The 17611-nt window shown below is 38.7% G+C and overlaps 1 protein-coding gene across 3 annotated transcripts in view; it reads right to left on the reverse strand.

The window, feature by feature from the left end:
- fras1 (Fraser extracellular matrix complex subunit 1) overlaps window positions 1-17611 on the reverse strand; it is a 518960-nt gene that overhangs the window by 136875 nt on the left and 364474 nt on the right. For 2 of the 3 annotated variants that reach the window (XM_059988734.1, XM_059988732.1), the window contains 6 exons: window positions 16279-16393; window positions 12069-12206; window positions 10265-10297; window positions 6155-6286; window positions 2266-2394; window positions 903-1150 (listed from right to left, as the gene is read on the reverse strand). In XM_059988734.1, the coding sequence (XP_059844717.1) occupies window positions 903-1150; window positions 2266-2394; window positions 6155-6286; window positions 10265-10297; window positions 12069-12206; window positions 16279-16393 (795 nt within the window). The remainder of the gene's footprint in view (window positions 1-902; window positions 1151-2265; window positions 2395-6154; window positions 6287-10264; window positions 10298-12068; window positions 12207-16278; window positions 16394-17611) is intronic. The other variant, XM_059988733.1, reaches the window with a different exon arrangement.

Below are 17611 nucleotides of genomic sequence, written 5' to 3' on the forward strand. Positions count from 1 at the left end.
CACATATATAAAAGTGCCAAGTGTAAAAATAGAAGAAATGGCAATAACTGAGAAGTACCAGAAAATCGAAGGAGTAAAAACATCTGCATAGAGGACACAAATAGATAAGAACAAGTAAAAAGTATTTGTAAAGGAAAGATCACATGGGACAGGTGAAATGGGAAGGAAAACTCAGAGAACAAAACATGGCAAAGAGATGCTATTAATATCCAGTACTCAAAGGAATACCTTAATAGAAGTATTACAACAATCACTTAAAATTACAGCAATATTTTGGGGGATAGATCATACAAGCAATTAAACTAGTGTTACAATCGGCCCTCCTCATCCGCGGATTCAACCAACCGTGGATTGGGAAAACCCGTAAGTTGAGCATTGTTAGCCTCGCGTCTTATTCGTTCACTACTTGTGCTGTGAGTGAAAGGAAGGAGTTTAAGACTAGTAAGGGATGGCTGGCTAACTATGTAACGCACTACAGCCTCAGATCACGGGAGAATTGGGATTGGCTGATGCCGAGGCAGCATCAGCGTTCCCAGAAGAGCTACGATGGTTGCGTCTGTACTGAACATGCACAGACTTTATTTTTCTTGTCATTATTCCCTAAACAAAACAGTATAACTACTATTTACATAGCACTTACATTGTATTAGGTATTATAAGTAATCTAGAAATGATTTAAAGTAGACGGGAGGATGTGCGTAGGTTATATGCAAATACTATGCCATTTTATGTAAGGGACTTGAGCATCTGTGTTCTTTGGTATCCACGGGAGGTCCCGGAACCAAACTCCTGTGGATAAGGAGGGCCGACTGTATCTTAAATGAATTGAACTCAGTTGTATATTTGTGAGCAATAAACTAAAGAAGAACTAGTTACCTATCAGAAAATTGATAAATACTTACAACGTAAGCCAGGTGAGATCTTGTTATAGTTGCAAAGCTTTTCTCTGGCACTGAAATAGTTAACAGAGAACCGGGTACAAGCTGAGGTCCCTCACTGTCTGTTCCTGAGACATGGATTTCCAGCAGTGTTGTTGCTGTAGTAACTCCATCAGTGACTAAGATTTGCATACTGTCCTCAGTAGCTGGGGTGCCATCATGCACGTAATGGAGTATGTTCCGTACCACATCATCATGCGTGAAGGTTTCTCCTATAGAAATTGAGAAGGCATTTAATATCTGAGTGATTGAAACACACAAAAATCGTATAATTAATATATGTGAGTTGATTGCTAAAACATTGCTGCTGATGTAAACTTGTTGTTAAGTTGTCACTGGAATATACGAGGCCTAAACTTGTGATCAATTTAGAAATATCATTACACACATTTGTAGAGAGAAAGCCTTCAATATGAATAATAATCTTGCCGCAGATTAGTATTATTATATTTGCAGATTTGAAAATTACATTAATTTGGCATGATGGGCCATTTAATCATCAGAACCACAGACAACCTAAGTATTTTCCACATGCAGATCTCACAAGTGATTACACATTGAAGAAGCAAATTCTAATGGGAGAAAATGTAAATGAAGAGGCTGGGAAGCATGCTGCACCTCCACTCCGAGTCCACACTGTTATTTTACATCAAATTACTCATTTATCCAACTTAACTGAATGTGAAAATAACTAAAATGCAAAACTGCCAAAGTGAAAGCTGTTCTCAGCCAGATGCTAATCACATGAACAGATGAATTCATTCAATGAAAATGATAGCACGGACAATATAAAATCAGAATTGTGTTTAATATCACCAGCATAATTATGTCGTGAAATTTGTCATCTTTGCAGCAGCAGTACAATGCCATACATGATAATAGGGGGAAAAAACTGGATTACAATAAGTACATATATTAAATGGTCAAATTAAATAAGTAGTGCAAAAATAGAAATAAAAAAGTACTGGGGTCATGTTCATGGGTTCCTTTTCATTCTGTAATCAGATGGCAGAGGGAAGAAGCTGTCCCTAAATCGTTGAGTGTGTGCCTTCAGGCTTCTGACCTCCTTCCTGATGGTAGCAATGAGAACAAAGCATAAGTTGGGTGATGGGGGTCCTTAATGATGGCCACTACCTTTTTGAGGCATTGCTCCTTGAAGACGTTCTGGATACTACTGAGGCTAGTGTCCATGATGGAGGTGATTAAGCACACAACTCTCTGCAATCTCTTATTCTGATTCTGTGCAGTAACTCCTAACTACATCAGTACAACTGATACCATTGCATCTAGTGAGAGAAAATCAACTAGCACTGTAAATGTGACTTACCTTTCACCATTTCTACTGGCTCGCTGTAGTCTGACTTAATCAGCACTCCAAATTGAGGGGGTTCAACCAGCTCAAAAAGAAGATCATCTGGGTGTGTGTCTGCATCACGTACAGCTAGCTGACTCAAACCTTAAGATGAATAGAGTGACGTTCAGTTAGATAACTGTGCATAGAATAGTACACAACAGGCCTTTCAGCCCACAATGACTGTGCTGACCGTGTTGGCAAACTAAACTAATTCCATCTGCGATATATCTGTCTATTCTCTGCCTGTCTAAATGCCTTTTAAACATTACTATTGTATCTGCTTCCACCAATTTCCCTGACAGTGCATCCTAGACCCGTCACTATCTGTGTTTTCTTAAAAAAAAACTTGCCGTATAAATATCCATTAAACTTTCCTCTTCTCACCTTTAGACATTTCCACTCCGGGGTGTGGGAAGGAAATACTCTGACTACCTACTCTATGTACTGTATAATTTTATACACTTGTATCAGGCCACCACTCAAACTTGGTCTAACCTCTCCTCAGTCATATCATCTAATCTGGGCAACATCACAGTGAAACTCTGCTACTAATTTCCTGAAGCATCTACTTCTTTCCTGAAATATGGTGACCAGAACTGCACAGTTCACCTAGTCCAAGATCAATATAAGTCTTTCTCCCACATGGCCCTTCACCTTCTTTCATCCATATGCCTATCTAAGAGTCTTTTAAATATCCCTAATGAATCAGCCTCTACCAGCAACCCTGGCAATGTGTTCTATGCACTCTGTACAAAATCTACCTCTGATACCACTCCTGTACATTCCTCTAATACCCTTAAAATCATGCCCTGTCATGTTAGCCACTGCCACTCTGGTCTGTATTGTTCCATGCAGCACAATCAAGTTTCTAACCCTCTCTAACACTGAACCCTTTTCTCACTTTGCTCAAGCAATACAGCAGATGTCCAACCAGCTCTTGCTAATTTTCTGCTCTGACTGAAGCTGAATTATATGACTGTGGTTTTTAAACAAATACAAATATTTTATACACACACCTCTATTATAAAACTACCCCTTGGACAATATTTTGAACAAAGAAATTTAACGTCTGAATATAAGAGGTCATGAGCTTTATCGCTGTTTTACCAAAGAAAAGTGAATTACACCCAGAAACTGGCCACAATTCCAGTCCATACTAATGACAATAAAAACCTCTTTGACCTAACCAAATAAAAGCTTATTAAAACACAATTAGAGCACATGGGATTGAGGGGGTAATAAAAATAGCATTGAAGACTGGTTAATGGACAAAAAAAAGAGGAGGCAGTTTTCAGACTGAGAAGGTATGACTCTTGAGGTGAGACAGGCAGCAGTCCTGAGAGTCCCAGTTTGTCATAATCTATCATTGGACATCAAAGATTTTGCTTCCTGAATACTTTTATGTGTATCATATGGACTTGGGACTGGTGATCATGAAAATGACCATGAAATTTCCCTATCACGCACTGTTTTTTAAAAAATTGCCTATATTTGTTGTTTCAATTCATAATTCAAGTCAATTAAATTTACCCATAATGTCAGCTGAAAAGTTTTTTTTAATCTTGTCAAGGCATAGGCAGGCCAGGTTTTAGAAAGGCTATAAATTCCTGTTTCAAATATTGAAATCCTTCACAGATGTTTCCCAAAATAACCGGTGCCAAGATTAAAGAAGGCATTTTTTGTTGGTCCACAAATTACACAGGTCATCATTGACATGCAATTCGAAGAACTGGAGAAAATCGCATGAAAGGTATTCAAGGATGCTATTGAAAATTTTCTTAGCAACTACAGAGCACCAAACTACATGCAACACACAAAATGCTGGTGGAACGCAGCAGGCCAGGCAGCATCTACAGGAAGAAGTACAGTCGATGCTTCAGACTGAGACCCTTCGTCAGTCCTGATACTTGAATTTCCAGCATCTGAAGATTTTCTCGTGTTTGCGTACCAAACTACTTGCAGCTGGATGACAACATGCTTCAAACATGCAAAAACAAAGTGCAATATGTCACTAAAGATTCATTTTCTGCATTCCCATTTAGACTTCTTCCTTCCAAATCTTGCACTGTATATGATGAGCATGGTGAAAGGTTTCACCAGGGCATTGTGGTCATGGAACAACGGTATCAGAGAAACTGGAATCCATAAATGCTGGCTGATTTTTGTAACACATGTTAGTGAGAAGGCTCAGACAGAGTTCAAGTGAAAATCCTCAATAAAACATTTCTAGCTTAGTTGAACTATTGCAAAGTGTCAGTACCATTACGCAATTATATTCAATAAAAGTTAATTTCTTGTTTCTCCAAAGTTCTACAGGATACAAGTAGTCTGAAATGGCTCATGTTCAGCTTCAGTTTCAAACAAAAAAAAATTCTGAAGAAGCAACACCTTTGGAAAAAATTTGTTGTCTCGTGTAATCAATCATCTCACTGAGCATAATTCAATTTTACTGCTGAAATAAATTGGTATACTAGCTTGTGTTTTGAGAAGATAGTCAAAATGGTTTAAAGCGATTTTAAGAATAGGCAACAGTAATGGTTGAGAACACGCCACATGGAAAATGTGTACTGTTCGCTCATCTGCTTTAACTGAAAAAAAAATAGAAAAGTGTAAAATTTTTAAATAAGTGATTATGCAGGGCCAGCAAATACGAAGACAAACAGTACATTTGTTTTTATTGAAAGATAAACTGAGTAAGGAGTAAAGACATCTTCCAGCTATTATAGAGGGTTTTGGTGAGGCTGCATTTGGAACATTGTCTCCCATTCCAACGCATAGAGAAGTTGATGTAACTTGTCCAAGAGGAGGGAATAACAATGCTATTATTGGTTTCAAGTCATACACATGAGTTATGTACATATACATCTGAATGAACAGTGGTCTGCTAATTACGTAGGGTTGTATCAGCCACAATTAGTTTACAGTGTTGTTCATTAAGTGATATTTGGTGTGGAGCTCTATTCCTGATCCTAACATTCACCGACTGTACATTCGCTTCATCACTTTTTTTCACCAGAGCTAGATGACGAACCAGTGAGATTTCCCATTATTCAGAAAGCAGATTATTTGAGTTTAATTATACAGCCCTCTACACCCTGACCCTCATTATGGTGGGACTGGGTCCCTAGAATAATGTCTTTACTAATGTTAAACACTATTTCCCTTTGAAGCCATGTTGTATATGGAGACCTGTTTTACGGGTTGTATCTATCAACAATAATAGTAATACTGCAGCTGTTAGTTCATAGTTAAGAGCCACTAAAGATATTGTCTTGTCAGTTTCCAAAGCAAATATTTTAAGTGACGGGAAGCTACATTTGAAGTCATCTTTCAGTCTTTAGCTGGAATGGAGATAAATGCTATTAAATGCATATCATATAATGTAGTTTGATGATATAACTCACAACAAGTAACAGTGGTCATTTATATTTACAACTTGCACTTAAACTTCCTGGTCCTGTTTCACACATCTTGAGGACAACTCTTTAAAGAAAACGACCAGGCAGCAAAACAAACCAAAAGCAATGAAAAAATGTGCCATATTTTTTGCGAATGTGACAAAATTAAAATAGACAAAATTTGTTGTTTCTTTCAAATTTTGTCTTACTTATTTCTCTTTCCCCACTACGCACCCCCACCATGACTTGTATTCTACAAGAGTAAATTTTATTTCTTGTCTTAGATATTTAGGTAGTGATTTGTGTATTCTACAAAGATGAACTACCAAAATCCGAATGGCTGAAATGCTAGGGTCACCTGTATATATTGGTGTGGGTTGCTTGTTGTTCAATTTGGATATTAAATATTCATGATTGTAAACAAATAAATAGTGAATCAGAGGGCAGATTAGGACATATCTTACCGACAGCTGCTCTGCCTCCTTGGCTGACCTCTATGAAAGGTTCTGATATTTCAAAAATGGGAGGCTGTTGATTAGTGGACAACAGATGTATGGTAAACTCCATTTCTGGAGAGGTGTGTTTACCATCAGAAACTGTAGAAGTACAAAGAAAACATGGTAAGATTGCAAATAAATCTAGTGAAACCTCAGGTATTCATGAATCATAGCAATTTTACTGTAATAACGTAATTCCCATTTTGAAATGTTACAAGAGCAGTTATGTGTGTAGAATTTGACTAACGTTTCAGTTGGTGCAAACTACAAAATATTTCAACAGTGTGATTTCATAAGCTTCTAATTTATCAGAGCATGTGATAATTTATTTATTAAATAATAAGAGAGCTGTGGCATTATGATGTCCCAGAAGATCTATATATTGGGAGTTGAGTGGCAAGGTGTGACTTTCACTACGAACAGATCACATGACTGCAAAAAATTGTCTGCTGCACGAGGCACCTCTATATAGGCCAACGTACATTGGCTTCATAGATTGACTTATAAAGAGTCATAAATTGGTGCTACTCTTGGCTTGACCAGGCCCTTACCCTAATAAATTACTAGAGTTTTAAATGTTAGAGTGGAAAAGGCATAAGAGTCATATTAATTATTTACTGCTCTATCCAGCATCTGGTTGGTGAATGTGCAGTCGCTGGAGAACAAAGGGAAGGTTGCTGTATGGGACAGAAATGAGGGACTGTTGTGTTCTATGTCTGTGTGAGACATGGCTTTCTCCTAGCACACTAGATGCAGCAATCAGACTAGAAGGCTTCTCAGTTTGTAGAATGGATTGAACTGCTGATTTGGAAAAGGAAAAAGGCAGAGTTTCATGATAAACTCTTGGTAGTGCTCCAATGTGGCAGTTTTGTTGAACACGTGTTTAGCTCACCTTACGCACCTAGCAGTCAAATGCTGTCCATTCTATTTACCTAGGGAGTTCTGCTCCATAATCCTAACTGCTGTTTACATACCAGCAATGGCCGAATATAATCAAGTGTTTGAGGTACTGCATGATACAGTCTCCAAACAAGAAAAAGTCAATCATGACGCATTTCAAATCGTAGTTGAGGACTTCAACAAGGGTTGTTTGAAGAAAACCCTTCCCAATTACATCAGCATATAACATGCAGCACCAGAGGTTCCAACACACAAGACCACTGGAGTTAAGATAAGGAATGCCTAATATTCCATGCCCAGAACAAATTTTGGTAAATCGGATCACTTGGCTGACCTTCTCCTATCTTCATACAGGCAGAGGCTAAAGAGCAAAGCTCCAGAGATAAGGACAACAAAGAGGTGGTGAGGGGAGGCAGAGGAGTGGATACAAGATAGCTTCGTGTCAGTGGACTGGGGTGTGTTCAAGGCCTCATCTGTGGAACTGAATAAATATACCAGGGTTGTCGTGGACTTCATTAAAACAGATGTAACCAAGTGAGTCCCACAAAATCATTCAGAGTTTTCCACAACCAGAAGTCCTGGATGAACCATGAGATCTGAAATCTTCTGAGGGCCAGATCAGAGGCATTCAAATCAGGTATCTTCTCAGGAAGCCATCTCATAGGCATAGTGGTAATTCTGCACTAAACTTGAATCAATGAAAAATACTCAACAGTTGTGGCAGGGTTTGAATACCATCACCTCTTGTAAAGTTGGGTGACAACAGGGCCTCACTTACAGATGAGTTGAACGTATTCAGTGCTCGCTTTGACTGTCAAAACATGGAGGAACACTCAGCAAATCCAAGATGATCATGTGATTTCAGTCTCTGACGCCTACATGCAAACAGGGTGAACCCACAAAAAGCAACCTGCCCAAGTAGTAAAAGCTTCTGCTGATCAACTGGCAGGAGTGTTCACTGAGATGCTTAACCTCTTGGTTCAGCAGACTCGGGTGCCCAACTGCTTCAAGCAGGCTTCTATTATACCAGTGCCTGAGACGAATGTGGTGACTGTCCCAGTGACTAATGTCCAGTAGTGCTTACATCCACTGTGATGAAGAGTCTTGAGAGGATGGTGATAAAACATATCAATTTCTGCCTGAGAAGTGACTTGGATTTGCTCCAATTTGTCTACCAGAGCAACAGGTCCACAACAGATGCCATCTCACTGGCTCTTCACTCAATCCTGGAACATCTAGTCAGCAAAGATGCATACATCAGGATGCTCTTTATCGACTACAGCTTGGCATTCAATACCATCATCCCCTCTAAACTAATCAATAAGCTTCAATACCCTGGCCTCAATACCTCCCTGTACAATTGGATCCTTGATTTCTTCACTTGCACACCTCAGTCAGTTCGGATTGGCAAGAACATCTCCTCCACAATCACCATCAGCACAGGTGCATCACAAAACTGTGTGCTTAGGCCCCTGCTCTGCTCACTTTACACTTATGAGTGTGTGGCTATGCATAGCTCCCATGCCATACTCAAGTTTGCTGATGACGCCACCATGGTGGCATCGAAGGTGGTGACAAATCAACATATAGGACAGAGGTTAAAAATCTGGCAAAGTGGTGCCACAATAATAACCTCAATGTCAGCAAGACTAAGAAGCTTTCAGGAAGAGGAAACCAAAGGTCCATGAGTCACCCCTCATTGGAGGATCAGAGGTTGAGAGGGTCAGTAATTTTAAATACCTCGGTGTTATTATTTTAGAGGACCTGTCCTGTGCCCAGCACACAAGTGCAATTACAAAGAAAGAGTGGCAGTACCTCCACTTCAGAAGTATGTGAGATTCGGCATGACGCATAAAACTTAAAAAAAAATTGTATAGATGTCTGGTGGTGGGTATATTGACTGGCTGTATCTTGGCCTGGTATGGAAACACTGATGCCCTTGAATGAAAATCCTAGAAGAGGTACTGTACAGCCCAGTCCATTATGGGTAAAGCTGTCCCCAACACTGAACACATCTACACGAAGCATTGTCGCAGAAAAGCAGTATCCATCATCAGGGACCTCCACAACCCAGGACATGCTTTCTTCTCACTGTTGCCACTAGGAAAATGGTAGAGGAACCACAGGACTCATACCACTAGGTTCAGGAATAGTCATTACTCCTCAACCATCTGGGTCTTGAACCAAAGAGGTTCAATGTCTTCACTCAATGTCATCATTTAAATGTTCCCACAAATGACCTACTCACTTTCAAGGACTCTCAATCTCATTGTCTCAATATTTATTGCTTATTTATTGTTATTATTTCTTTTTTCATATGCAGAGTTTCTTTTGCACATTGGTTGAATGCCCAAGTTGGTGCAGTCTTTCATTGATTCTATTATGGTTATTAGTCTATTAGGGATTTATTGATAATACCCACAAGAAAATTAATTTCAGGGTTGTATGTGGTGACACATTTATATATTGATAATTTACATTGAACTTTATTTTGTGACAGAAGTGGGTAATACTCCTGTGAATGAAGTGCACAGATTTCATGTGAATTAATTATGTCAACCATTTCAATTCTCTAAGTCTGAAAAATTGTTCTTTGCAAACAAAATTGTAAATAGTGCTCTAATAAATTCAGCGTTTAATGATAGGAAAACCAATAATACTGAAATAAAGATCTCGGAACAGTGTTTACTAGTTTTTCTTGAGTCCTGATTTATACAGTCATGCAAAGATGTTAACAGAAAACCCAAGGAAATTACCTTGTAAGTTAGCCCACATTCCAGCCAATGGATAGTTATTACTTATGAATTCATAATCAGATGATTAAAACACATGCTAACCCTAGACTTTCCATGATTTGCCAAATCTGACTTCTCAAAAATCAGATTTTGAGAAGTCTAAGTTCTTTTCTCAGATGACCATTCCACCAAGTTAACATCTAAGACAGAGTACGAGGCGTTAGGAGAGAAGCGAGTATGAAAATCCCTTAAAAGATCTGGAGGTACAAAGTTATGGCCATCACTCCATATTTCTTTCTTTTTTAAGACAGCAATGATACATTTTATCAAATGTGAAAGGTTCTGAGCAGGTCTCGCAGCCATCTCTACAGAACTTGCTGAGGGTATTAGATATCCATTCAATGAGGCACTCAGAGGAAAGTTAGCATCAAGAGTTATGTACCTCTGAAAAGGAAGTTCACCGACTCAGGCAGACCTAGGAGAATAAAACCAGGCTCACATCACATAGCATGGAGATGTCCACTGTTGGAAATGGATTAAACAAATTTGGCAATATTACAGTGTAAAGAATGGTTCACATTTCAGGGTATCAGAACGAAATGAAATGCACAAAGATGACAGCTAAATGACCAACCAGAATTTAAACCATAAATAACGGGTCATTCAATGCTCAAGCAATGGTTTGTGAACCTCTTCAAATTCACTTTGAGGTCATTCAATCGTGCACATGTATACCACTAAACAAAACACCATTCCTCTGGACCAAGGTGCACAACACAGCACATATACAAACTCACACACATAACACAGAGTAATATTACCTTGTGTTGTAAATTAGGTGCATTTACGACACAAGCTTAAAAGTAAACATTATACCGTTACTGGCGTTTCATTCATGATGAGACCTAGGTGGTGGCAGTTAGTTCAGTTGTCTTATAGCCTGGAGGAAGGAGCTGTTTCCTATCCTACAAGTTCTGGTTCTAATGCAACAATACCCCCTGCCTAATGGTCGGGGATCACAGCAAATGTTGGACAGCCGGGAGGGATGATTGACAATAGTAAGCAGTGCTCCTGATGATCCTTTCAACAGTCCTCACAATCCTCTGTAAGGATGGCAATGAGATGCCTTGCAATTCCCGTACTTGACAGTGATGTAGTTTGTCAGTACCCTCCTGATGGTGCTTCTGTAAGTTACAGATGAGGATGTTGAGTCCAAGAAGACTAAGAGAGTAACGGTGACTGGCATGATGAGCATGCGGCTGGGGTGTGTCACCAGACAGATCAGTGAACATCGGTGTGCAAGGACCAGCTAACCTCCGTAAGACAGATGTGACTGACTGGATTAGAGTTGTGCACCAACAGGTGAGGCTTACAATCAAGTTCCTCATATGGCAATCAAAAAATTTTGGCAATCTCCTTACCCTAAGCCAGGAATTCAACCACTCTGAGTACCATAATGATTGCTGGTGTGGGAAGCTGGAAATAAAATGTTTTTTAAGGCATAATCGAGGAAGTCTTGCTTTATAACATTAACTAATTCATAATAATCAAAGTTGCTAATTGGTCAACAAGGTGAAAATTTGCTCTAATCTGATCCAACTGTCAAGTTGATTGGTCCAAAGTCCATGCTGTAAGTAATATCTTTTTGCAGAAGATTGTTGACATACTATGATTGGTATAGGTAGAAAGAAAACCTCACTGCTGGAATGGGATCCAGCTGATGTTCTGCCTAGTTAACAAAATGGTCTCTGTAAGGGAATGGTAACTTAATAATCCAGTTCTCTTACATTCCTTATTGATCCCAATTGCCTTAGTCATTGTAACTTATAAAATGTTCCTTTCAGTACTAAAATGTTGCTTTAGTGAGGTATGCATTCCTTTATGTATTAATGGGACTGAATATTGACAGCGGTATAAAATGGAGAAGCTTATTTGTAGTAAATGCCCTCAGTTAGAAAAACTAACAACATTAGAATGGAATTCTGTCACACAGAAAATAATACTTCTAGTTCCCTTTCATAATTAGAGACCTACTTACTTCACAATCAAATGACCACTGACAGAATTCCAAGAACTGCCTCATTCCTACGGACCGTTACTTGCAATGCACTAATTATAGCCCAGTTAAAAATATTGACCTTATGGATAAAAGCCAGCAGCTGCACTGAGGAATAAGCAGCAACAATGTGTGCACCAAATAAAAACAAGAAGATTAATCTGAAAATTTTTTGCACTATGTTTCTTACCAGTGAAGGAGAATTTGAAGAAGCCTTGCACGTGGAAAGATGCAGCTGGAGGTCGGTACAGAATCCTCCCACTGTCAATGTCAGCCTGAGTGAACGACGTGACTGGGAAGAAAGGTTTGTCAGAGCGTTCAAGTGTACCTAAATTAAAGTAGTACAGATTATAGAACAATGAAACAAAGCATTCTATTATTTATAAAATAGCATGTTTCTTTGTTTGTTTATTGATTGATTGCGATTCGGCTCGGCATAGGCCCTTCCAGCCCTGAGGCAATCCCAATTTAACCCTAGCCTACTGACAGGATATATTACACTGACCGATTAACCTGCCAACTAGTACATCTTTGGACTGTGGGAGGAAACCCACGTGGTCACAGGGAGAGTGTACAAACTCCTTACAGGCAGCAGCAGGAATTGAACCTGTGTCGCCTGTACTGTAAAGCGCAGTGTTAACCACTATGCCACCTGATGCATTATAAGCCTGAGTTTTGTAGAAAAAATGACAGTGAGACTAGTGGCATTAATCAACAGCAAAGAATAACCTGTTAATAACTTCTGACATCTGTAAATGTGCATTAAACTGTGGAGTCTGGAATGCCTTTACCCAACATGCACTGCTTCTCTGTAAAGCTTTACAGCACCACTATTACCTCGATGGATTCAGTTCACAAATGTGCGGAGGCAGGGAATTCATGGTACTGGCCCACTGGACAAGCACTAAATGTACCAATAAAAGAAAGGGTCCATTCAGGCACAAGTGGAAGTCTTACAGTTCAATGTGCTGCCTGACAATTTCTCTTGCCTTTAAATTTATTTTCTGATTACAAATATGCTCCATTTAGTAAATTTTAAATATTGGAGACTTTTAAAACATTCTGTCAAATTGCCCCCTTAGCCTTATGCTCCTCTTCTTTATTTCCTTTCTGAACATGGCAAACTACTTCTGTAGAAAAAGTTGCCGAGAACAATCTGGCTACGGTAAGGCCACGATCACCCACAGCCATATGACACAGCACATAATGTTGATGATGATGAACATGAGATTTAGATTAAATTATTGAAATAAATTAAGCAGCACAATTTTTGACAATACATGTTAAATAGCATAAATAAAAAGCTGTGCCTTCAAAGATATTACGCAAAAATGCAAATATCGTAATTTCCTATTTTCTAAAGAAATAATCATCTTCAATTCAATTACCTAAAAGTATGAATGGGTATAGCTGTTTGTTTTTCAAATGGTGTACAGAGATTTCCTTTCCTAGGTTTATAAAGATCTCCACTCAAGAACATTAGACTACAGGAGCAGGGCTACGCCATCAGACTCCTCCAGCCTGCCCTGCCATTCCATTTTATCATGGAAACTTCTCTTCTGTACCAGTTCACCATAACCTTCAAATCTGATCTTTAAGTATTTGTCCCATCTCCACCTTAAATATTTCTAATGATTTGGCTCTGACTATCCTTACTGACAAAGAATTCCAGAGATTCACTACCCTCTGAGAGAAGAAATTTCTGTGCACCTTAGTTTTAAATGATTGGACCCTTATTTTGTCCACTTAGTCATAAATCTCCCACTAATGAAAGCATCTCAACATTGACCCCATATTAGGCTCCATAAGATCTTATGCTTGAATACAGTAAACCTTCAATCTTCTGCACTCCACATCAAATAGTGCCCTGGAGATTCCACTGTATGCTTTGGATTGTGAATTGCACTTCTGCAGTCTTGTGTCATACATGTACCTGAGGACATCATTTCACACGCAACACTGTTGCAAGGGAAATTAAATTACACCATTTTACAGTGCATTTGCCATTGTGAATTGTCAGGAAAAACTCCTATTTGCTTTGCGGTAGTGTATTTTAAAGGCTGAGCAGATATCAGTCTTGACACTGGGACCTTTGTTCAGTTGGCATCTTTGATTTACCTGCTGAACTCAGACATCAACCCCTCTCCTCAGATTTAGGTGCTTCACCCTGATTCTCCAACACATCCCTGTCTCAACTCCTCATTCCTCAAACAGAGCCTAAGCTATTACACTCAAGTCAACAAGTCTCAGAAGGCTGGAGCTTTTCCTCTTGCAATTCCCGGATCCACCTCTATTCTTGGGGGTGTGGATAAGGGAAATTCAGCAGCTTCCTAGGCTTTTCAGCTCTTTAATATAGCCTTCAAACACGTAACCAATATTTATAGTGCTCTACACCATCAAATTTGTTGGGCAGTAAAATATGAAATATTCTTTTTCATAGGAATATCAATGTGGACTATAAAATTAATGTTTTAGAGCCAGTGAGTCTGCTGCCAGTAGTTATGGCATTGTACACAATTAAAATTCATTTCATGCATCAAAGTCCAATGTTTGTGGACTGTTTATACCACTGAAAATAGTTTTTGAATAGTTCAACTTATCAGATTGAGAATGAGGCCACATCATGGCTGATTTATTATCCCTCTCAACCCCATTCTCTTGTCTACTCTCCATAAACCTTGGTGACCTTACTAATGAAGAACCTATCAAGCACTGCCTTAAATATACCCAAAGATTTTGCCTCCAGAATTATATGTGGCAATGAAGTGCACAGATTCACCACCTTCTGGATATAGAAATTCCTCCAAATCTCTGTTCTAAAGGGACGTCCTATTGTGCCCTCTGTTGCCCTACTATTGGAGACATCCTCTCTATATCTACACTATCTAGGTCTTTCAATATTTAACAGGTTTCAATGAGATCCCCTCTCATTTTTCTAAACTTCAGTGGATACAGGCCAAGAACTAGCCAACACTCCTCCTACATTAATCCTTTCATTCTCAGGATCATATTTTCTTGAACATTCCCTGGACCCTCTCCAATGGCAGCACATCCTTTGTTAGATAAAGGGCTCAAAGCTGCTCACAATACTCCAAATGGTGCCTAATCAATGTCTTGTAAAGCCTCAGCATTACATTCTTGCTTTTACATTCTAGTCATTGCAATTTGAATGCTAACATTGCATCTGTCTTTCTTTCGATAACTGTAAGGAGAAATGGAGGCTTGATGCTCAGTGTCGACTTAGAGAACTGAAGTGATGATTTTCAAGTTCAGGTGTGCATGAATGGACTCCAGACGTTGCTGTCAGCTTTAGAATGAAAGGTTCCCCTACTAAAACATTCACAATTTCTCTCTTTCCAAATGCTGTTTGACCTGTTGAGTATACCCAGACTTTTTCTTAAATCTTACACTTCCAGCATCTGCCATATTTTACTTCTGGAGAAGGCATTCAAAGGAAAATGTGACATGTTAACCAAAGGGTGGAGAAAGAGATAAAAATTAGATCTGAGCAAAAATGAAGCAGCTGTCCTTTTAACACTGACTGCCTTGATTGTTTGTTCACTTTAGTTTCTGGGTTAATGTATTTGGAACCAAATAGAGAGTGTTATTAGCATTTCCTTTTTAAGTTTACTCACATTACTTTAGAATAGTAAATCAAGCAAGTAAAGAAGGCTATGAATTTTGACTGTTATGAGGCTGGACTGGTTGATTGGCGTCATTCAGGTAGTTTCTACTTACTCTAGTTTACAACTCCAGTCCATATCATGTGACTGATCTTTAAGAAGTGAATTTCCATGTGAAGTAAAGAGCCAGCCTCCTCTAGTCCTGATGCACTCTACATGGGAAACCAGGAAACAGGATGGGAATACTGCTTCAAGCTTATCCGGTGCTGGTATTGTCTCCCAGCAGGTATTATATACATGTGGGACTATGCTAAAGGAAACATGCACATGCTAATCCTATGGGAAGTGGCTGCCGAGCTGTCCTCCCAAGTAACTGATTTTTTTAAGCTCTCTTCACAACCTGCAAACAGAGAAAGAGCAAAAAAAAGGAAAAAAATCGGAGGAAAAAAAGCTATCCGCTTGATTCAATTAGAAGATGTGAAGGGAGAGCAGATGTTTGACTGGGTAGATCTTTGACATTATAAAACCAAATGCTTCTGTCTTTGTTTAGGGCGAATTGTTCTCCGATCTTGGCAATTTACAAGCAAGCATTTTGCAATCAGTCGAGGGGACATCATCAGTGGGCTGTCTCCGTCTTTTCACATTTAACAAATTACCAACCACAAACAACAGAAGCAGCGAAGATTTTACATGTGTTTACTATGCTTCAAACCTATACATTCATTTGTAAAAATAAACAGGAAATATTTCCACACCGTGAACATTATTAATACTTGCCGTGATCTGGGAGCAGTGGAACTGTGATATTATAGATTAGATCCTGGTTTGGTGTGTCTCTGTCTACGAAGGATAATTGTGTAGCCTGGATTATTGTAACTCTGTCTTCAAGTGCCTAACAAAACAGAAGTGCTAGTCAACCAAAAATATTCACAACATAAATGTTATCTCCATACAATAAATTCCAGTTAATATGGCTATTAGTTAATCAGGGCAGGTGCTTATTTGGGATAACTCTTAAAGAACAAAACCTGAGAAAATTGTCAGGAGTCCCCTTGTTTATTTGGGATGCTATAGCACTTAATTGGGACAGAAAACTGTTGCCAAACAGTTTCTAACTAGAGTCAGTCTCATGTACTTGTGTGGCAGAAGACACTACTCCATGTTTACAGTGAACTGTTTTTAAGTAGCGTCATTTGTGTGTTTGGGTTCAAAAAGAAGTGATTGTTGTCACTGATAGATAGCAAGAAATAAGCAGTAAGACAATTCAGAACTGTTTTGCTCACTGTGGTTTCAAGCATTCCATCTTGGAAATGACAGAAATTACCAGGATTGAAAATGAAGCAATTTCACTACTTCAAGTTAGGAACTACAAAGAATTTTATGATATTGACAATCATGGTGAATGTTACAATGAAAATGAAGATTTGGAAGATATATCATTGTATGAAGGTCGTCTATTATCTGCGCCAGGTGTCTATTGTTCATTTACAGTCAATCAAAAGAACACAGCGGCATACACTAGATGAATTCCTCCATCAAAAACTATTAGGAACTAATACGGATTTGTAGCACTGTAAGCACTGTAGTTTTGGGAACATGCTGATATGTTTAATATTTCATTTAAATACACAATTTGTTACTCAGTTAAGTGGTAGTTTTCCCTTTTAAAAAAAAATACATTTTAACTAATTCCATGAAACTTTGATTAATAGGGGCAATCGCGTAATTTTGCCAAAATGTACTGGTCTTGATGTGTCCCAAATAACCAGAATGTACAGTATATAATTTTTATCAGATGTGAGGCTCACATTTCAATGGTTAATATCCAAAAACAAAATAAGTATAAATGATGCTATAGTTAACAACTTGGTAGCAGATTGTATCCCAAAATGCACTGGAATCTGAACATGTCTATAACTAAAATTAAATTGGGCCAGTAACCTGAAGATGTTATTTTCATTCTGTAAGGATGGAATATCATAAGGCCATTAAAACTGTATCTCAGAAAACCTCACTTTTAGTTCAAATTTAGAGCTTACATTCTGTAGCAATTATTGAAGAACATCAAGGTTATTTTCAAACTGCGCAGGCCACTAGTCCTCTGCTAAAA

This window comes from Hypanus sabinus, chromosome 14 (assembly GCF_030144855.1).
Source record: "Hypanus sabinus isolate sHypSab1 chromosome 14, sHypSab1.hap1, whole genome shotgun sequence".
Lineage (NCBI taxonomy): Eukaryota > Metazoa > Chordata > Chondrichthyes > Myliobatiformes > Dasyatidae > Hypanus > Hypanus sabinus.